The sequence below is a fragment of the Argopecten irradians genome, chromosome 6 (assembly GCF_041381155.1).
Source record: "Argopecten irradians isolate NY chromosome 6, Ai_NY, whole genome shotgun sequence".
NCBI lineage: Eukaryota > Metazoa > Mollusca > Bivalvia > Pectinida > Pectinidae > Argopecten > Argopecten irradians.
Window position 1 is genome coordinate 929,821 of NC_091139.1, and position 24,602 is coordinate 954,422.

At 34.4% G+C, this 24,602-nt stretch overlaps 1 protein-coding gene across 1 annotated transcript; it reads left to right on the forward strand.

The window, feature by feature from the left end:
* Window positions 1-17,272: 17,272 nt before the first annotated feature.
* LOC138324670 (uncharacterized) lies at window positions 17,273-23,093 on the forward strand. The gene is made up of 8 exons (XM_069269710.1): window positions 17,273-17,440; window positions 18,839-19,045; window positions 19,626-19,871; window positions 20,390-20,488; window positions 21,352-21,444; window positions 21,652-21,747; window positions 22,104-22,199; window positions 22,656-23,093. Exons 1-8 carry the CDS (start codon window positions 17,362-17,364, stop codon window positions 22,859-22,861), a joined length of 1,122 nt encoding a protein of 373 aa, XP_069125811.1. The 5' UTR covers window positions 17,273-17,361; the 3' UTR covers window positions 22,862-23,093.
* The last annotated feature ends 1,509 nt before the right edge of the window (window positions 23,094-24,602 follow it).

A 24,602-nucleotide genomic window follows, 5' to 3' on the forward strand; every position in this document is an offset into this window, starting at 1 on the left:
TTCCTATGCATAGCATAGGCAAAATGTTAGATGGTTACTACAGTGTCACATATTTCTTTCACTGGTTCTTAATGATAACCATTATCATTGTACGTGCTTTCTCGCCTCACTGCTCCATCCACTGAAGAGACTCGGCATGTCTGGTAGCTGGTAGTCCAAATTATCAGAATAATCGAGATATCAGTATCAAATTCGTCGAAAGCCATAGCGTTGTCTTCAATGTCGATGAGCTGATGTGACAGTACATTACCAGTGTTGTTCTAGCCTGTCATCTTTCATAACCCATCCTTGGCCAGAGTTCATATCAGGAACAATAGGTTCAGAGATGTGGGATCTCCCTCAGATTCTAACATATCGTATATACTGTTCCAGACTTCTTCGGCATAATGGAAACTACACCAGATCCACATTATTCGAATGGTGGAATTGGTTCTCCTTAGCACATAGCTCCATAATTTGTATGAAGTACCATTCATTAATCTAGTGGACCCTCGTGCGCCCATAAATGGCACAGGTGATATCATCGAGGTCATTAATGAGGCCATTAATGTTAAATGTTTTTCATTGGTCTGACTTTTCCCACTCCCTTGAAGGTGCTGGTTGTGTCACATCTGGTGTATGCGTAAAGAGACCATTGAAGACTCTCCAGAAATAAAATTTTCTACAGTGCTTTTCAGACTTGGCAAATAGTGGAACTTCACTGCAGACCTCATTTATGACCTCAAAGAATCCACCTGTGCCATCTATGGTCACTGAAGGTTCACAAGAATGAGGAATTGTGCTTCATACGAAATAAGGAGAACCAGCTCAAACCTTCGCAGAATGTGGATCTGATAGTCTGGAACATCATATACGATATTTGAATCACTAGGTTGGAAACAGGAAGAGCTCCTACATCCCTGACACTGATGTTTCTTATGTTAACTCTGGCCATGGACGGTTGACAAGCTACAACCACGATGGCAACCCGGTAATGTAATGTCACATCAGCTCATCAGCTCATCGCTATCGAAGACAAAGAACTAGTGAAAGAAATATGTGACACTGTTAAGTAACCATATGACATTTCCTGACGTTATACACAGGAAATAACACTGGATGTGCTCATTCTAAAAGGCACAAAACGTTTCGGAAAGTGTCATGGTATTTACGGTATGACAGAATTACCTCAGTTTTAATTTGATACCATATAGCTATTAGTTGGCATTTTGCTGTAATAATTCAGTTTGAGACGCTACTAGTGTACAACATTTTCGAACATGAAAGTGAATTATTTTGAAGTCCCACTTAGATATTCAGCCAACCTAAAATTCTTTGTTAAGATTTAAATTTTCAATAGCCACTATTATATTCAGGAAATTCTAAGACACCAGGAAACTGTAGTCTCGGCGGTTTGGGAAAAATACACTATCATATGACCTGTATACGCAAACGGTGATGCTTTGTAAACCAAATGATGGTATAACAATAATTCTCTTTTGCATTTCTATATATTTTGTTGTTGTTTTTATGATTTGTTGAAGACAAATATGAAAAATTTGCTGAAAAATTACCATCTTTTTTGCGGGGGGGGGGGGGGGTGCATGTGGAACCCTCCTAGCGCATTGCCTAATGAGGGTTGTTAACAAACTTACTTTTCAATCATATGATATTCTTGTGAATTGATTATTACCACTGGGTGTGTATGAAGACAAATTGTTGAAAAATTGCTGAAAAATTACCATTTTCAGATGATGTGCGGCGCTAAACATCAATTTCATGTTTATTATATGGTTAGAAAGGGACCCGTTCCTTTTATGTTTGTCTCCAAAATCGAGTACCTGTGCCTTTATCGGTTGATTTTCCTCTGCTTATCTTCTTTTCTGTAATAAAAAATGGTTATTCATAGGAATAATATCACCAATTAGCCGGTATGTTTAAATGTAATACCCAGCTTTATTTTGAATTTGATATTTACCGAGGATGTTTTGGAGATTGCAGAATTAATATATATTTTTTAAACTAAATATTATCGCTATTTCATACGTTAGTATACAAGAAGACTCCACTACATGCCGTTTTCTCACATAATTACCTATTGGGACAACATCAAATATATTACGCTTGAATTTGTGATCAATTTGCTAGCTGAAATAATAATGCTCTTTCCTTATACAATCTTAAGTTTAAGTGTTTGACACCCGATATTTCCACTTTTATACATCGATGCAAATATTCTGATGGAAGCCACATATCAATGCAACCGGGGGCGTAGATTGCACGGTATGATCGACTTTTTGCATGTTAATTTGGCAAAAGTATGTACGATTTAGCATGACAGTGATATTGTAACGTTAAAATGATTAAACAAATAAAAAGTCCAGCAAACAAACAGCCCTAACATAGGTATTGTGGTGTCCTTGTATCCGGTTATAATACAAGTATTATTCGGTAGCTGATAAAAAATGTTAATTGGCTACTAAGAAAACACACTTGTGCTCTTTCCGAAATCAAAAATTGTGAACAAACATTATATATTTCAAACTTTCTTTAGAGTTAAACTGATAAGAAATATGGTCAATGCCATCTTGTGACTCTGTTATACTTCAATAGTAACAGGACAAGCCTCTATTATGTTCGGCCATGGTTTTTATGTAATGGATTAAATATTTAAAGATGCGGAATTAAGTTACGACATAGTTTTACTTAACAATATTTGAGGCTCCCTATTTTATAAAAACCATTAATCTTTGATTTCATTTTGTTTTCATTTATTACCATCGATGTACTTTCCCCTGAATGTACTATGTGTAAAATAAATATTAATGGCAACATTTCCTAGTGGGAACTGCATCTTGTTTTGGGATCGATCCCCGGCATTTACATTGCAATCAGTTCGAAAAGTATATCTTTTACATCAGGAACGATACCAAAGCTGTTTGAATTAAAAATTGTTTCTTCCGTCCGTTCTTATCTCAGAGCATCATTCATTCGTTTCATTTTTTAATAGTCTATTATAATAACAACGCAAATGATCCCAGCCATTGTCGCTCCAAATTAGTTTCCTGATCTTCTAAAAATGTTTTGGTTACTAAATGGACGATTGGAGTCAGAAGTAAAAGGAATCTATGCCTTGGGACTAATGACTCGGCAGTTTGCCACAATCCCAATTCGATTCATAAGGAAAATGTGAAACTCAAATTCTTATCAGCTAATTCAAAATTGTTTGTAATACACTGATGTAAGTCGGTTAAATCCAGCCGCTAAAGGCATTAATGATGAAACTAAGTATGTGGTTCTTGAAATGAACAGCACCGTAAGTCGGGTCAATACAGTGACTAATCATACATTTTACTCTGTTTGCGGCGTCCAGGTCGACTGTATATGGATTTATAAAATACCAAAAAACAAATGGTTTGCTTATCAATTCTGGTTCTCTATTATGGGTAGACAAAGCATGACTTATATTGACTGTTTTTATATTAAAGCGCAGGTAAAGTATTGCTACGTTGTAACATACAGTATTCTGTTGCTTACGATCATGATTGTTATGCTGTTTACATATAACCATGTTACACCTGTATAATCCCTCATGCTACACCGTTTTGTTAAATTCTAGAAAAAAACAAATATGATTTGCGTAGTTGACTTGGTATAGATTTTTGTCATCAAGATTCGCTTATTAGCCCTGGGAGATAGAAAGGATGCTGATGTTTTAGATATCAGGATTTCCAATTGTCACGCTCCAGGTCTTATATGGAGATACTTTTCAATGAGGTTAATAGCATTGAACTGTTCCATAAATTCTAACATTGAGAATTGTTTATAACGTTCAAAGATCTCATATTTTTGTGACTATATTTATACATTACAGACGATATTATTTTAAGCTGGCCAAGCTGGATTCTTAACCCTTATGTATGTGATCAACTCTTCCTAATTCTATTGATATATCCACTCTTTACCTATGTATTGGTGAGCAATCATGCCCTTAAAACAGTGTTCTTTTTCTTTTAGTCCTTTGTTAGATTAATAATTTAATAATTTTGAATATCATAATTTTATGTAATTTTATAATCATCTCTGTGGGGTTCTGAAATTTTACGGTGGTGAGGGACACTGTGTCCTTCTTGTTTATTACACTATCAGTAGCTTACAAGATTACGGATAAATCAGGATTAGCCACACTATTCCATGAAATCTTCAACCGGGATAGAGATTCTTTTAGAAAAAAATTCATGTCATGATCTGTCATCATACATTATTACTGTCATATTTAACTTGGTGGATCTATCACAACATTTATTATTATGTTGACCAGGTAAAATCTGCAATATTTTACACCAACAGTAGGAATTCACCTTGTTTACCATATTTACACAACTGTAAATAGTGCTTGTGAATTCACATTACATGTATTTACATGTACAATAGTGTGTACGTCAATTATCTCCATAATTTGGCACGTATCTGCCTTTTTATACGAATCGATTACAGTTGGGCGTCTTATATTATAAAGCCATAATTATCGTCTTCCAAACATGGCTTGTTTCTTTCGAAAGTGTGCAAATGAAATTGCACGTTTTAGGAAAACATAAATTTTACGATGGACTTACAATAGATGGCCAAAATATTAGAAAGCTAGTGTAACGATCCTTCATGGGATATTTAATCGTTCGTATTATACCTATGTGAAGTGACCACGTTTCTTGATCTTACAGGTACTGGTCGAAATTTGTATATTAGCTACTTCAAATCAAGAATGTTAGCACACGATCTTCTATGTGTTGTTGTAATTTACTTAAGCACAGCCACTTAGGTCAAGACCACTTTTCTAAATTATTTGACACACAAAGTCTTTAAAAGTACGGGACAACATTGAATGACCGTACATTGAACGGTGCTCTCACTCTCATAGTTTCCCTGACTAATCACATAGGGGTTCAACAATGTAGAGCAACATAAAACAATGAAAACGTTTAGATTCAGTTAGGTTTAGCCGGTAAGACATTTTAGATGTGTGTGTGAACGATTTCTATTTTAGCAGTCAAGATCATATCATTATGGATAGGTACAAATCGTTTATTATTGGTTCATGTCAGTGGCATAATTGCTTAGGAATGAGGTTTACACAGTTTGATTTTAAAACCGTTAAATGATTAAACGATTCTAATGGATATTAAGAAGTTTCATCCTGACTAAGCACTCTATTCCACGGTAATTGTTAAGTTGACAGACCTTGCCAGTGTCGTTTAACAAAGAAATTAGTATCACCTGAACATTGTCCGTTACTCTATTTACACTTTTGACAGATCTTAGCGGACTTCTTTGGGTATCACATTTGTCCCTTTTGTTTTCCTGAAATGCCATTCTAAAACTTTAATGCGCCGAATAAATACGAATGTTAATCGGTTGTCGTTATGGGTTCCTATACTTATGGTTTTCCATGTCTTATACAATAAACTGATAAATAATTTGGAATTAGCATCGGAAACACCTCGTGGATATACGCGGTGATTACGTAAAACTAGTCTTTTCAGGTGCATTATTCCAAGAAAGGGTCATGAATTCTATTCAGACTTTCTGCGCTACCTTCAAAAGGCAGCCTTACTCGTAACAGTTGATTTGACCGGATTAATAGTGTAAATCTTGAATGCAAGTTTACATTTCTTAACATTAGATTTCAAAATATGCCAACCTGCTCCTAAAGACTGAATTCTATGCAAGAAACGATTATTTCAGCGTTATTTGCCCACGATATAGCTTAATTTTATGTATACGGGGTTGAATCTTATCTTTTTCGATGCTAACCGGATGTTATTATTGTGGATGGACAAAACTCATCCAATGTTCCATAGGTTCACAGATATCGAACTAGCTCTACTATGTTGTGCTAACTAGTACAGACTTGTATACGTTGTAACAATATTTTTGTTAAAAAATGTTAGTTTTTCCTTTAATCACTGATAAGTTACATTAAAAAATTGTCAAGCTAGAGAACAGTGTACCTAATATTGGGCTTTTAAATGATGTTTTATAATTTCTCGTTTATTAAACGATTAAAGTTTTTCACAACTATTCAGAGATTAACTGGGGCTAGTGAGTGAATCTTTTTCTGGGATATAATTGTTCCTACCCATTGGGATTTTAGCATTAGCATGAAATGGAAAATTTCCACATTGGCAGTCAGTTCAAACATATTTTTTCGTTATCCGTTCGTCGGAAGTCTCGCAGTTCAGCAGAGTTTTAATCCAATAGGAATAACAAGTCCTCCTTTGTGGACTACATGCAAAGGATGTCACCACTCAAAATAATATGCACTGCATGTTTTTAATCTCCATAACACCGAGGTGTGGCTTCAGTTTACCCTGGGTCAATAGAATTTTCAATGTTGGACCACTCCCAGTCATTTAAATCCTTAATAGCGTCATGAAAGTACATTAGATCTACCTTATTATCTAAAGGTGACACCAATTTGTTAACCAGCATTGGAACTGTGAGAAAATAAATACAACATATAAATAGACTTACAACCAGTTGATCCATTGCCGTTTAAGTTAGTTGTGTGTATTGTGTGTAAATTTGAAGTTATTTAAGTTTTCAGTTTATTAATCAATTTATAGATTTGGAAAGTTTAGTTAAGTTTTAATCATATTATTCACTGAAACTTATATGTAAGCATTTATTGCTACAATGTTCGACTCTCAGTCAAAGATTATTACTCAAAGAAAATTACCTAAAAATAACAAATCAAATGAAACTTGATTTTCGGCGTTGAAGACAAATATAGTTAATTTGATTACCTGTAGATTACCCGCTGTTATTTGTATTTGTTTCTACTATGATGCTCAGTAATCCGCCGGACGAACTTAAAACGTTTGTAAGTCATCATTTGATAGCGAATTAAATCGGGTGTTTAATCATGTTTACAGATTTTTTCACAATCTACCTCAATTATATTAATATAGACAGCGTAGTAAATTGTGCGCTTTAGGAGACTCATTGTCTTCATTACCTGTCTATGATCTTTGGGTATAAGTGACACGGAACTTTTTCCGGGCACGCTATTATACGTACCAATTGTTTCTTATTTATACCTAAATTAGAAGACAACGGCTCAAACTTTTTCAGGATACGTGGTAATGGTTGTAAAGTAAAGTTCTCTATAATAACAGAAGGAAATTTCACCTTAATCACTCGTTCCTACTTTGCTAGTTTTGCTGTTGAGAGGAATGAAAACCCAGATATTTGTTCAGCAGTAGTGGCAACATCTTTAAGGTGAGATTTTCTAGAGGCTTTCCATGGGGGACCAGTTTCCCGGTTTCCTGGTCAACAGTAAGTATTTCTTGGGACATTGAGACAGTTACAGCTCTAAGTTCGCATTGAATCGCCGTGTTATGAGGGGAAGTTTGCAAATCTTCCTGAAACCAGGAAAATCTAGCCTTAAGAAACAGGACAGTCAAAAGACATGGAAATTAAAGTATATAAATTATTATCAAAATAAGGACTAGAAATGATATATAATTGTGTTATGTGATTGTTTCAATTATTGCATACTAATGAATAAAGGTCTGTCCAGTTCACATAGTAGTAATTATGTTTTTTTCATGGAGATATAATTACGATGAGTTTTGAAGAATGAAAACTGAAGAATTGTGGTGTCACTCAACAAAGACTGAAGGTACTATTTCATAACTTTTACATTGGACAACGAATTTGGCATGCCATTATATCAGTCTTGTGTTTATTCTCTGACAGGGAAATTATTAGACTTAACTTACCACGGGTACTAAGTTTGACGGTACAACTCACTGATCACAATTTCACCTTACACCAAAGTTCTCAGGTACTTTAATCCAGTGCAAATTTCAATAACAATTACCGCCATATCAGTGTCATTCTGAAATTGACAAATTGTAACAGTATCCCTAAACAACTTATAATGGGTATGCCTAGGAGTTCATAATACATATTACAAAGATACTTTGTTTTCGATTGAAGTATTGTTTTATGTGATGCTACGCATAGCAGTTTCAGCTGTCCATTAATCACGGTTTTGAGCTTTACAATTTAATAGGGAAATTTTGTTCCACAGATTAATTGCCTAAACTACCGGCTATTAACATAACAGTCTGATCAAAGAAAGCCGCATCGGTTACTAACATAAATATGCGTTGAAGCACATTATCAGATAATGTCTGATTAAATTTTTGACACACGGCTATGGTATCGATAACAAATCCAATAAATGTCAATAATCATATAACTGCCTTATAAATAATGTAAATATCAACTATTTTAATAGTTGCATTGTTTGTGTAATTTATCATAAACGTCAACAACGAAAAGTAGTAAAAGATATTGGACTAAAATTGAAAACAAATAATACGATTTAGTTGAATTTCAAGTATTGGATTCTATCAATTATTTAGACGTTTATACATTTTGATACATATGATTGATTTACACAAGCATGTGCTGTATAGCGTTGTCAATTTTACGACCAAATGTTAGCTACCAAAAGGGACAATGTATTAGTTGGTCATGATTTACCGATCACAGTATGGTTCCGAATTTCTATGAATCAACCATCATGTTAAACTACATTTACACATGGTATAAATAGGTTTCATTTGGGTAGGATATTTTCTGTTTAACTGGCATTTAACCCAGATAGTGTTTGTACTTAACTGCGACTACATGATTGACAGGGAATGTTCCATCTCCTCTGGCAAATTTCAGTGTGATTGTCAGGATACAACAAGTTCGCAATTCTGTCAAAGAGAGAATTTAACGTTGAGCAAAGTAATTCAGATCGAATCAGCATACACACGGCTGATACCTGAAACTAGGTAGTTCCCAGTTACCAATCCCGAGTAATGTACAAGCTTGTAACGTTTTTTTTCGTTGTGCTGTAGTGGGTTCATGTCCCAAAGTATGCGGTGAATAAAATAATGGGGCATTGACACTAAAGTTATAGTCATAACTGTTACACGCATGCGTGAGTACAATAAAGAAATAGTCCTATCTGGTCCACAAACAGGACGCCCCGTATTCACCTGACAGTTTCGAAGCCCATAATGGATGGGGTAATGGACATACATAAAGTTCGGGTACCGGCTCAACAAGCGATATATATTTTACAATTGTGGGTAATAATCCACCAAGGACATGTAAAAGCTCACTTTAACAATTGTTGGGAGTATCCAAAATCCCAGTGTTGTTAAAGAAATATTTTGCTATCGAAGATAATTGTGGGGAAAAATCACCAAGGATGTGGATCGTTTTACAGTTTTACAACCCAGTAATATGTGGCAAGTATAAAGGAATATATTTGACCAAATGATTCCTGCAAGCGAAACATATGCTGTATATGACTTTTAAGCAAAGTAGAACTTATTTTATTGTATTAAACAATTAAAAGTCTGCTATTGTTAATTATGATATGGAGTGTTAATAGCCAGGTTAACAAAAGGCAGATCAAAGTATAGTTAAATATCGAACAAAACAACACTCTTACATTCCATTTGTATATTGTAAAAGACTATTATCTCATAACTAATGAATGTTTTTCCACAATGGATTATAAAACAATATGATACATTCCATATGCAGTTGGTTATCATTTATGTTCACACTACTCCAGTTGTATAAACACCTAAGGCGATTTAATTGGTCAATTCCTAGAATCTCTCGTTTCCGATTGGATCTCAAACTTCGGGCTATACTTTTCATCAGAGCGGCATTTTTCTTTTAAATATCATTGTATTTACATGTTTTGAAGGTAGTTGTTTATTAACATACTTGGCATTCTATTTAGGCCCCTATATTTTTATGGCGGAATGAATCTCTTACAACAATGTAATTGGCGGTAAGTTTCCCTGAATGGAAGAAGAGCATCATGATCACCACGGTATAATTATAGAGCTAAAGTTATGGGATAAATAAGTTCTCAAATGCGTGACTATTGTTTATCATGTTTATCTAAACCTCTCGTTAGTTTAATTTTCAAATTAAAAAAACCACATACACTCGCTAAAGCTCGTGTGTCTTTTCAAAATTTGAAATTAACTAACTCGAGTTTGATAAACATGATAAACAATAGTCACTTTTTGGGAAACCTCTATTTAATATAATTATATATTAATTTAGATTACGTCAACTAATATGATTATAAATGATTTGTATCAGTGTCATTATAAGAAATCTAGTACTCTATGTAAATATTACTGCATGCATATTTATTAAAAATGATCATTGATATTTGAATACTTTAATGTATTCAACCAAATTCAAAAAAGAAAATACTGACGTGTTTTGTTTATATTTGAATGCTGGAGAGGATTCTGCTTGATCTACTGAACTATATATAATCATTTTTAAAATTGCTAACACACCCTACTTTCAGCCATCATATATAAACACCTTGTAAGTATTAAATTACAGTTATTATATCTGATAATACAAGCCGCTAATGCTTATCTCACTTAACATGCCTAATTTGGAGTCATTCAACATCCACAATGGTGTTTAGCTTGCCACCGATTGCAGAGTCCTTGGTCACTGTGTATCATAGCGCCAGATTTAAAACGTGTACACTATGTCAAGAAAATGGTACACATTGACACACTTTGAACTTCAATGCATAATAATTTACCTTGCATCAATCATACCAATTACTTTAAATATCATGGTTTTGAAAAAAAAAACACCATACTTGAGAACTTCATGCACTAGCGTAATGATATGTAGGGAGAGGTAAAAATCACTTAGGAATGTTAGGACTGTTTGAGAATTTGCGCTGACTATAGCTCCACATCCTATCGAATGCACAGCTCTAAAAAAATGAAACGTTGATAGCTTATCAAGCCTCAGCCTAACAACATGTTTATTGACACTCGGTTAAAATATTCCTATACTTCATATACACATATGAAGGATTCTTATAAATATGTATAAGTGATGCGGAGATATAACGATTTATTCCCATTTGACACAAAGGAACTAAAACTCGTGATTAGAAATAACCAAACAACATAATTATCAAGTATTGGTTCATACAGATACATTATATATGTATCCTGCAACTCGCCGCATATCTACTGCTCGGATTAAACCCTGGTGTTTTTTATCACCTCAATACGATATGCTTTATGCGTCAATACCCGATTAACGTGACTTTTGTTCCACATTATGAAGGTAACATTTTCTAATTTTGACCCCGAATTCTAACTTTTCCCGGTGATAATGAATACGTCATGCAGTTCCCGCTGAAGTGACGTCACATTTACCGGAATTACGTCATTTTTTACGATATCGAATTTCTCGTATGGCGGTGTCGTCGTATTTTTTTCTTGGTTCATGTCAAAGGCATGTATTGCCTTAAAGTAATCCCGCCGTAGATTGGTAATCTATTTATTGTTTTTTTGAGTAATTACATATTGTTTTTGTGTTAATTTCACCACAAACTGACTAGAAATTACTGGAACTGATTTTGTGTATAAAAAAGTACGCTAATCGCGTTGCTTACTGTATTTAAATATGCTCACTAATCACCATTTTATAGTCGTTTTCTTCGCGTCCCGGATCGTAAAAGGACAATTGGAAAATCAACCAAAGAAATAATTTGAAAGATCTCTGTTAGGGTACATCTGTTTATATTTAGAAGACAGACCTCAAAGCTCAAACCCCTTGGCAGCCTTTAAAGGTATAAATGTTCTTTTTTTCATAAAATAACTTTTTATTATCCCATAATTAATGGCTACTGAAACATATGACCAAAGGCAAGGCCTTAAAAGGCACAGGCAGATGTTTCAGTAGCCATTAGTTCTGGAATGTTAAAAAGTGATTTTTTTTAAATAGAGCCGATGAAAAATGTTTATTTTCACACTCTATTCTCGCCCCTAACCCCCATTTGAAAAGAAAAAAAAATCCGTAACATATATTACGTTGTGCTCAGCTGATTATATCTGATTATATGGTCAAAATCTCATGGACACTTGCAAATGAAGAGCGATGATACTGAGCTTATGCCGGATATATATTACATTCATCAGATTACAAGAGCGTTTGAACTGCTTGCTTAAATAATGAGCTTACTTCAAAGTATCACATACATCGGCGTACACAGGGTTAATATTTGTATTGTTAGTATGTAGGATTGAATGCTGAAGATTGTTTCATTTTCTTATTTTTCCATGTATGTGTTACCTTAGAAGTGATTTGCCCTTATTGGAGTATTATAAAACGTACGCACTTAATGCCTTCACTTGCAAACAATGTATACTATCTTAAGAGAACTCGGAACTCGGAACTCGGAACCAACTTCAGCCTGCCGTCTTAAGATTAACTTTTCTCTTATAAAACTGATATGATACTGAACAAAATGACACCAAACTTATAAAAGAAAATTGAAGGGATGATATCAGAATTTACCGTTGGTATATTGTGTACAATTCATTCAAACAGTTTTAGCCATTACATATGTTAGTAAACGCATGAAATACTGAAAACATTAACATTCGCTCTTTCTATTGGTAGTTATTTTTAAATAATACGTGCAATGGCTTTCAGCTAATACCTTGTGATTATTGTAAAATAATAGATAAGGGCGCAGCCAAATAAAAAAAAGTTCAATCTTCATCATTCAATACTACATACTGACAACTTCAGTTTGTGGCTTCTATTTTCCTCCCTATGTACCCGCGTTACTGCGATGCTTTGAAGTAAGCTCATTATATTACATGGCAGTTCAAACTCTCTGATGATCCGACAAACATTCTCTACATTGATAAGCAGTTAAATGAAGTGTTTTTTTTATTCGAGCTTCCATAAGTAAAGATAAATAATGTATAGGACGATAGTAATCGCGTTAAGAGGATAATAGCTCAGCTCTCTGCTAGGTCGAAGGTGCGTTAACAAAAACACGTGTGTGAGCTTATAGATTCCTATAAATCCCAGTACCCAGTTGACTTTGAAATAGTGTCCCGCGGGAAAAAAGTCGGCGGCCATGATTAACTCTCGTTATGAGCACGACGAATTTTGAAATTGTCTCTACAGACGAAACGTGTCATCTAATCAGGGTACACTTTGATACACTCTGTAAGTACTGTAACGTGCACCGGGTCTGGTTTGTCCCGATTGTTTATCGGAATTTACTGTGTGTTTTACTCGGTAGCGATATTCACATGTAACTCTAATGAAAACCAATAATCTCAATTCGCCAATCAGATATGTACAAGTACAAGTGGTTTATATTCAAAATTTAATGTCTGAAATATCAACAAAAACCGTACTTTTTACTAAGGACCAAACAACTTCGCATAACCCTATATATAGCTATTAACAATATGATAATCCTATCAAGCACAAAGGCACTATTCAAATGCCCAAGCACTCGCTATGCGCAGTGGCTTCTATATACAGGTTTCCTTGCCACTTTCGAACGCATTTCGTATTTTTTATTCGTATATTCTATCCTTGTTTTCGTAACAGATATTCCTTTTTTAGGACAGCTGATTATATTTGAAGGTGGTCGAATCACTTACACGTTTGCAAATGAAGAGCGATAAGACTGAGCTTTTGCCGGATATAGATTACGTTTATTGGATCATAAGAGCTTTTGAACCGCTCGATTATATAATGAGCTTACTTCAATGTATAAATCGTAATTATCTATGATTCCCATATGTATGCAAACAAATGGCGCCCGCAAACTGAAGCTGTCAGTATGTAGGATCGAATTTTTAAGATAGTATCTTTTCGTATAGTGTCATGTATGTGTTACATTACAGTTGTTGCACCCTTATAACTGAACACTGGATTACACTCACGTATTTACAAACAGACAGCTGTACGATGGCATTTTATCACAGTAGTTTTAGATAAGTACACGTAGACAATAATATACACAACATCTGTTAACAATATTACTAATTACCAAAGCATAGGGTAATCAAATTTATTGATTCTGAAGCCATAATGAAAGGGTTTAGTATGTGTTAGTTTAAGGTCGCAAGAGTTGTTTCCCTTTACAAAAATAAATTTTAGTTAGTTATCAAATTATCTGGCTTGGATTAGAAAACATTAAGGACCTAGACCACAATTAATTTTACTACATAATATTAAAATTCTTTTCTATCTAACCTGGTCAAGGTCAATATCCGAGGAGCTAATTGTGAAGTTGTTAACCCAGCATGATCGGCATTCTCTCATGATATCTGTCATCAAGTGTCACCATGTGCCAATTATATACATCCGGGTAAGGGGTTGGGGTAAAAACATGACATTTTACACAGGATCCTGGAGCAATAAAAAAGAAAAAAAAATCAAAATTGTACTCTTCAATACATGTAGTTAAAATGACTTATACACTACATATCTACATTGAATTTATTGACAAATACTAAGTTCATGAATTACATACATTTTTTACGGGAAGTACTAATATTGTGGTCTTAGTCCATTGTAAAGCATCAAGAAAATCTAACTTCCGATTATCGAAGCAGGCACGAGTTTGCAGAGAATTTTATTGTTTTTTGTCGGATTCGGAATTTGTTGTCATGCTGAGGCATATTGGTATCAGGAAACGAAAAAGAATGTGATGTCATTGGCTCTGCCTTAAACGAAGCAAAACAGGAGAAGATGAACATATATATCAATTGCATGAGTTCCCATGTTTGCAGTATTTGTGCTGCAGTCTCAGTGCAACACTGTGTAAGTCTGTTCGAACCTCGACTGAAGTCATGGCAACGTCCTGTCAGGAAAAATACCCAATAATTAGCGAAATTTAAGACAGGAATTGCTTTAAAATCCCAAACCAGGACATTACACAGGGGCTTATTTACGGGTTTTCAGAGTTGTTTTCTTTGCACTATCACGGAAATAAGGAAGACACAGATTGTGTAAATCAAGGTTCAGGCAGATAAAATGTTGACAGAGCCCAGAAGAAAGAAGGTAGAAGAATGGCGGTCCCTTTAAGGAAAGACCTTTACCAAATTTGAGAATTTTTCCTCTGGGACTGGTTCCAAAGAGTACTGCTGGGTAATTTCGTCTAATTCACCTTCTGTCTCATCCGAATGATAATCTTGTCAATTCTGGTTTTGATTCAGATTTATGCTTTGTTGGATACAAGAGATTTAATGCGGCTATTGAATTGGTCAAAAGTTAAGGTCAAGGGGCTTTGTACGCAAAATCCTTTATAAAGTATGCTTTAGGTTACTGCTGATGTCACTACAACACTTGATTCATTGGGATTTTAGCTAAGAGGTTTTCATTGTTTTAATAACTGTTTACCACTGAACTGGTCAGTATCATATAGCTTATTTGAGAAATGTTCAAGTGCTTTAGAATGAATAGTGCAGAAGAAGGAGTCAGGAAAAAAGATCTTTTGGTAATAAAGCTGATCCAACCAATGTAATAAATTGTTGGAATGTTTTAAAGCTTTTTGTGAAGACTTGGGGTCTTTCAATGCTGTGGAAATGACGTTTGAATCCTGCACTGTGATCTGCGTCCTAAGTTTAGAAATTGACAAGGTAAGAACAGGCACATTGCGTTCTGCCTGTAGAGCTTCAAGACCACGGCGCACTTTTTGTCTACGCCTCATTAGTTTGCTCAAGGCTTTGAAACAGCCTCATCAACGCATTTTTGTAACGGGGTAAGATATTGAAGTAGGTTGCATTTTTTTTTATTTAATTGGAGTTTATTTTTTTCTTACCAAGGAATGGGAGAGTTCTTAAGATTTGTGTTTGTAAACCGACAGCGCTTGGGTCCAGGGATATGGTTTGGACCATTTCGTAACGGTAAGTATTAGTATTTTGGAGTATAGCCAAGTTCAATGGCATAACGAGGGCTTTACCAGAAGTATTATACTGCTCAAATGTTACCCAATGTTAGTGGCCGTCATTATTTGGGGAGATTTACTGGCTAATAGGAAGATATCGTTTTGGCCAGACAATACAGGTGTCGTTAGTATTATTAATTTCCTATGTCAGATGAGATTATGAAACTAGTTCGTTATTTGTATTGAATTGAGATGTTTTAAAGTGTAACATCTTGTGTAAATGTTAACATATTCCTGGTGCTGATAAAACTAGTGTTGATTCAATTTCACGTTTGAAGCGGAACCAATTTGGGAACCACACGTGGTGATGGCAAACCACCTATGGAAAAACTTCAATCTGAGGTATTGAATCAGTGTAGCTTGTCCAATAATACAAAGTACGTATACGCTACTGGCCTGACGTATTTTAGTCCATTCCGAGAGTTATACAATTTTTCTGATATGTGGCCTGTATCGATACACAATTTGCTACAATATGTGGTATACTAATTTATCAGTCTAGCATCCCTTAACACAACTTACTTGTCAGGTATTAGTTACAACTGCAAACTAGGTGAGAGGATCCTGAATTTTTTTTTGGTACGAAAAGTTAAGAATGTCATAGACGTACTAAGGCATTTGTTGTTGTGCGAGCTCCAATTACCTTAAGGAAGAGCATGGGTGCTCTACCTTTTGTTTACACTTCAATTTATGAAAAAAAATATTCATGCGGCTTATCTGAACAATAACACGAGGATACGTGTGCAATTTATCAAAAGACTGACACTGAGATTACTTAATCATGCTTTATATGTGCACAATGTACTAACAGAACAATATCTAAAAAAAAATCTAATTGCTTTGTTGTTCTGTTTCAGTATACCAATTCTGTCCTTTAAATGGATGGCGAAATAAAGCTTAATTAAAGTTTTCTACACGTTACCACAAAACACACATATTGTACTGAAAAGAAAAAAAAACAGTATTACGGCCCATTATTATGCAGCTACATATGAACATTATACCAATACTCAAGTCTAAATTCTACAAACTCCACACATACCAAAGTTTTCTGTTTTTTTTTAAAGACGAATAACTTAAACCAATATTTTTTTTATGAAATGTTACATTGTATGTACCTTGCGGATATGTAGGTGTAGCTCCCAGCATTACCTACGACCCGGCTTTCATTAGAACCGGTTGATGTTTGATATATACCCAGATTATAATGCATGCTTTTTTAATATGTCTAAGAGAGTTGACGACAGCTCTTGCTTATTCCACTTTTATCATGTGTGCGATGGTACATGATAAATAATCACAATACATTTTCAAGGTAACACAATATCTGTCATTATGAATACAAAGAAAGAACTCGTCCCCTGACACTTGGGCGATAAAATAACGATAAAAGCAGTCGCGGAATCTTGCTCAGTGTACCGGAACACGCTTAGTCACCGTAGACATTTTAAAACTCAACCTATCATCTTGTCTAGCGTGAATGAACAGTAATATATTCAGAATCACTTCCTCCTTGGCGTGAATAGTGCATTTGAGCTCACATGATGATGGTTTACAGGACATTGGGAGGAATTCTTGTCGTTATGTTGGTATTCATATGCCATACGACTCGATCAGAAGGTATGTAATTAATGTAATAAATTATGTTGGATTTCATTTCGGACTGATGTACTAGATACCTGGCAAGGTTACTTTGCCGAGGAGGCCTATGTGCAGCGTGTTTGAGCGTTATTGATCGCACAGAAAATATGAACTTGCCGAATACCTAAATGAGAGCTAAATATTTATATTAAATTAGACATGATACTGGATATATTTTACTCGCCATAGTCTCCAGGTAAACGTGCTAGTCTTTTTTTTCGCGAAGATAGAAGGCGAAAACAATAACATATACGGGAACAATAATAAGAAGAGAAACCTTTTTAAGCCATCCGTTTATGTAGAACATTTGAATGATACTCTATTTATTGCTACTTCCTTGTTGATGTCTCGGACTAACGATAGCTAGGAATAATTTAGTTGTGAAGGGATGGTATTTATAAATATTACGATTCGAGTGGACGGTCAGTGATTGGCAATTATTCAAAGCAGATACATGATTTGTTTTCTTCATGAACAGATATCTTTGTTTAAAACTTGTTTCATGTTACTGAAAAAATATCACAGACATCAATTAAAGATGGTAAATACAAAAAGACTCAATTCTCAGTAGCATGCTATATACAGTAGAGTGTATTCCATAATTAAAATAACAGAATATTTCCTTACCAGACTAGTTCATACGGAGTTTATACTAGCATTACATACATATTTATTACCATCCGTAATATTCCAGAGGTTACTATCACGGTCGTTATATCTACCCATGGACTATGTCATAGCGAAACTTAAGGCTCTGTGTTTTGGCAACAAATACACCAGTAGGTTGGCCCTTTAATGTACATGAAAAGAAACGAATAACGGTAGACCGGTTGACTGTATTGATTTGAAGTTTTGACCTCCCTCCAATTCTCAAAGGTAATCTCTGTAGGTCTGTGATAGGTCAGTTTTGTTATCCTAAATTGTCTTCAGTTTCACCATGAAACAGTCGAAGGGTGGGTATAACGACAGTGAAAGTAACATCAGGAGTATCGAGGATGATACATTACAGATATGTTTTATGGGTGTCGTATTCTGATTTGATTCCACTACTACAAATGCACATAGTAGTATCTTAGTTATTGTGGGTCGACTGTTCAGTAACATTTGACATCTTCCAGCACTTAATAATTATTATCTCATATATATGTATGGGATTAAACTTTAATGCATCGGTCATCATATTCATTGGTGTAAGTGTTACCTTACGAGAATAATATAAATTAATTCATATTATGATTACAGTTGATGTGGCTTCAACTTGGCACTTTGCAAATAGCAATATATTACATGTTGTTACGAATATCGATTACTCTCACCATAAACGTTTTTGGGGAAAAAAGCCATCCTTTAAATAATATGTATATTGCATTTCTACAGGTGACGTATCTGCATATATGCCAGCTGAACAGAGCAGTAACGATAGTAGTACAACGGTAGCCAGCAAGGCTGTGGACGAATGTATGTTTACAAACATACAGATGGGGTGTTGTGCAGTGACAAATACCACCGGTCAAAACACTGCCTGGTGGCGGGTCGACCTCGGGAGACTAATTACCATAAACTGGATCTCAATATTTTACGGAGGTGAGTCAAAACTAAACTCAATATTGTTTATTTCGAATAATGTAAATTTGTAAATATTCTTTAAATATAATTAAATTAACGTTTACAAAAACAGTTAATTTGCAAGTATTTTTAGATTGCTATTTCTTTTTAAGCATACACGAGACAAAACATCTATGAAAGTTGAAGCTACAATACATGTAATATAATTCTAACTAAAAGGAGGAAGATTTTTTTTTTTTTTTTTTTTTTCCGTTTCTTTCGTCTCGGCATTTCATATATGATTATATGATATTTTTGTTTTGTACTGCTTTTTCTTTCAAAATGTATTGCATAACAAATACAAAAACAGCAATTTCTCGAAGCAAATCACACATTAAAGAATAAGTAAACAGAATAATTTTGCAGCTATCTTCGTTTTGATAAAGGTCTAGCTGTAACCTAATCCTTGCACATCAATGACTCAGTAACTTTAATAGGACCTTTTTATAGATATGATATATCAAAGTAACATCGTTTATTCTATACACACACACACAAAAAGAAAAAAAACACAGAAAATAACAATACCTATTAATGTAAATCCGTATGTTTAATCCAGATGGCACAGGAGACAGTATCGCTGGGTATGAGATCTATGTATCCAATTCGACCGACTCTCCCCGCGATGGCGTCCGTTGCCATGAAGATAGGAGCAGCACACTGACAGATCTGCAGACTGTAGAAAGTCCGAATTGTCCCTATGTAGCACAGTATGTGACAATTTACAACTATAGAAACGACCCAAAACGTCAAAGCTGGTATAGTGATTACGCAGCTCTCGCGTTGTGTGAAGTAGAGGTGAAAGGTGAGTGGTATCACTGTAGACATGTGATTCGTATGATTTTTATTTTATGTTATAATGATTAAAATCATTTGGAAGGAATGAAATATGACCGTGTCTTTGCTGGTATAAATCCATAAACGTATTAAGTGTAAGGCTTTGTGGAATCAAATATAAAACAAATAAATCAAAAATATGTTCATTTTGTTATTACATGTCCTTTAATTCCTGATTATTAAAATAGCATGTTGATGTTGTAACGTTATCAAATAATTTTACAGTTGTTTGTTCTGAACAGTTGTTGTCTATCCCTACCCATGCATTATTTGCATTTGTCGACAAATATACGTTACCTGGACTCTAAGTAACGACATACGTTTCTATCTATACCCAATATACTGCATCTGTTTTTTATTGCTTAAATTGGTTTCTATCAAGCCGACTTAGTCAGCTCCAGTAATATGCCAATTAAAATAACCGTATTTAGGACTATTTGTGATTGTTGATCATTTACATTATTGTTCATGTAACGTTTTCAACAGGATGTCCTATAGGGAGCCATGGTTACGGTAACTGCGAGAGTCGCTGTTCATCAGACTGTTATGGCGGCAATTGTCACTCAACAACTGGCTACTGCTTTTGTAAGTAAAAAATAAACACACAATAAATTGTACTTAGTTTCCATGAGAACAAAACAGTCAAAATCCCTGACCACTTCTTTTTCATATTTACGAATATATATATGCAGCCATGGTTAAAGCTGTTCAAATATAACTTTATCATTTAGTATGTTTTACTGTTAAGTGAAAAAAAACCTAATCACTCTAAATTATGGATTAAGTATGTGGAAAATACATGGAATATCTGTGACCGTCCTGAGATTTATTGATTCTGGGAAACTTTATATAGATATGGTCGGTACTTACTATACGCGCTTTGGAATCATGTGAAAGGTACATGTATCATTGAATGGTTTCAACCTCCTGTTTTGGAGATGAAAATATTTCATTATGTGTCCAATCTGATTAAAATATAGATTATTATTATCACTACGTGAGGAAAGAGGATCTGAGAAAATCCCACTAGGGGTCACGTCCAGGTGACATTTAGAAATGGCCAATCATATTGCTGCCCTCAGAATCTTGACAGTGAATTTCTGGGGACGAAATATTTTGGAAAAAAAAACTGCCAGAATTATTTTCTTGTCATAGTCATCTTGCCCAAAGAGCACAGCGAAGCTAATTATATATGTATATTGGGACGAAATAGCGTTTTCAGTGATGTAGCAAGATGTAAAAAATGATCTGAAGCACACGTGGTGTAAAGGTCATCCGAATATGACCCCTTACGGGATGTTGTCAGATCCTCTTTTTAACGGAGTGGTCATAAGGATCTGTATTCTAATCAGATTTTATGTACCCGTTTCATTGTGTCCATCGTGGAGTTACACAACTAATTTTATGCACCAATGGTGTTGTACAGTAAATTGCCCGTTTATTTTCAGATTGCTTCCCAGGGAAATACGGTGAGAGATGTCAGTACACTTGTCCAACCGACTGTGCAAATGGATGTAATATTACCTCTGGATACTGTACAGGTGTGACTGGCAATTTAAATAGTTTTAGGCCATTTGGACTAACATAGTAGACAGTAAATCGAACTTCAGTCGCGTAAACTTGGTATTTCGAAACGACCTTTTGATCAGGCATTTATCACTGTCTTCATAAATGCCTCACACAATTAAGTGACACAATTAAGTGTTGAATGAAAACAAAAATATATAATCATTATATTATTATTTTAGAGTGTTCTGCCGGGATATATGGTGTCACGTGTCAGAACAATTGTCCAATCAACTGTAAAGATGGCATATGTAATATCAACTCTGGATACTGTACAGGTATGAGAGTAATTATCTTTTACAAATAATCTGGTAAAATAATTTGGTTTGTATCGAACATTTCCATTAGCTTATACATTAATTTTATCAGCTATTTTATAACACCGCTTCTGATTGGCTGGAATGACAGCGTAATGACTTCATAGGCAGAAGCATTCCAAAATGTATTTTAAATATTGAGGAGAAATTGAATTTTAAAGTTTAATTTATGTTAATGCATGGGCATAATGATTCAATAGATATATAAGCAGCGTGCTCCTTCAACGAGTTTTGTATGTGAAATGGGTACCGGTTATTGAACTATGGAAAGATCGAAATAAATAAATGGCATCAATAAAAAATGTTAAAATTTACAGAATGTATCAGTGGGAAGTTCGGTGATGACTGTCAACAGAATTGTTCTGTGAATTGTCTCAATGGGCTATGCTACAGAGAAAACGGAACCTGCCATGGTGAGTGGCTTTACTAAACCTTGTTTTTTAAAAGATATGCTGATTTAGAAACGCATTTTAAAGTCAACAAACACTTTCTATTAATTGTTTTTCCATTGAAGATATTAAGTTATTTAATTAATTTAATCTAATTTATCAATTGATTTTTCGGCTCTATCTTGCCCTTGCATAGTCATAATTGTTTTCCTTGCGACAAAAGAAAAAATAATCCAACCCGAGTTTCTCTGACATATTATTGTTTGCAAGTATGTTAGCTATACTTAATAAGAAATGCAGAAGCATATCGTCACAATATGGTATATAGTAATTGGCCATGCACCAATGGTGTCAATTTATCAATTACCCTTGTTTGCCTTCCTCGTTACGCTACATTATATGATATTATTATTTAATTCAGGATTCTGTTGCATAACCTATACTGACTTAATGTATATATATATGAATGTTTTTTTTCAGATTGTGTAGTCGGAAAGTATGGAATAAATTGTGATAACTACTGCAGATCTGGTTGTGACAGGGAAACAGGCCTTTATATTGGTATATCATTTCACAATCAGATTTGTATTCGAATGTTCGATATCATATTCGGTATTTGCATATTGCAGAGTTATCTACCCTTGCGGGTAGGTATTGGTTGTGACGTCATGTGTTTGCGAGCATGATGTAATACTTTGCGGGGAAAACCCATGATATGTGCTCACAAAATAATGACAATCGATATCTACCTTCAAGGGAACAAACTCTGTAATATCATAAGACGACATTAAATATATGCAGTTTCAATATTAAAGAAAAAAACTTAAATGGATAACAATATCTGATATGTACGTTGTGTTCATGGATGATTTACATTAATATGTAACTTTTGAGTCATTGAATTATCAATACACAAACATGTATTGATGACAATATCCTAGTAATTTGATAAGTATTCATTTTATATTTTTGTGTACTATTGAAACATTTTTTTCTGTTTAGTAATTCAAATGCATTATTTACAAAACGATCAGATTGATAATTATGGGAATATGTTTTAAATATTTAGCCTTTATCTGAGAGAACAAATGAGATGAAATATACGGATTGGTTTCCTATGAGATGGTCGGTGACACACTAAACACATTAAATCAACATTATTCAAATACTGTAACATTAAAACTAAAAACAGCTGATTTGATTAGCTTAGCTATTTTTGTTGTTTTCCACTAGGACCTTATACTGTATCGTGTGTCTACTTTTAACTGTCGTGACTTGTACTTTTTTGTCCTTGAAGTATATACATGTCTACTTGTGTCTGTCGTTCTTTGTGTCCGTGTTTTTGTTTTGTATTTATCTTTGGTGTGATTATGAGAGAGTTATATTTGCTCGTATGGGCTATCCGAGACGAAGACCGTTTGGATATTTATCTCCGTTTGTTTGGCACTACATGACGTGATAATACGAAAGTTCAACAGGTAATGTATTGGCAATTAAATCCTTATTTTAGTGATAGATTTGTTTAAATGTTCATTATGTAAATTTCATACATGATTGTAAGGTAGCTTTTTAGAACCATATTTTTTTTTAAATAGTCATAGAATCAATGTATATGACATATTAATTAAAATAAATTAATTTGTGATCGGGTGGTGTAGTGGTTAAGCCGCTCGTCTTTCACCTAGCCAGCCGGGGTTCGACCCCCGGCACGGACGTGAAAGGTTAGGGGTCACCTGCCCGATCACGTGGGTTTTCGCCGGGCACTCCGGTTTCCTCCCACACTGAGACTCCTCGCGCGCTTACATCCGGGCCATCGAGAGTGATTTGCATAAGTTGTATAACTTGTTTTGTAATCGATGAAAAAGAAATTTTATAAAGTTTATATTTGAGTAAAATAAATAATCTATTAATAAAGATAATATCATGTATGCTATTCTTTATTATTTCCGTTATCATATTAGTTCATGATTTCCAAATATTATTATAAGTCTATATGTTATCATTGCAATATTGAATAACGTACTGATTTTGCATTTAAATTTTGATATATTTTTGTGACACACATCGAGAACAGTTTGCAAGCATGTGCACTGATGGCACATTTTCGAAGAGAAAAAAACAATGGAAGATGCTTTAAAGTACGCATATCTTCGATGTTTAGTAAAAGTCACTATCTTAACTTAGCAGGTATGTTTAAATTATTTTTATTTATTGATTACTATTTTTGATAATTGTTAAGCCACATAATATTTGTAATACGTCTCCATCGCCACATTAATGATATATTTTGCAATAGTGGATGTAATCAGCAATTACATTATATTTTGCTCGAAAAATTGTTATTAGAGAGCAAATTTGCTTCTGATTAAATTACGGTTCAACTTCTTAATTACCTATTTTTTATTTCAGAATTTGTTGCCGACAGAT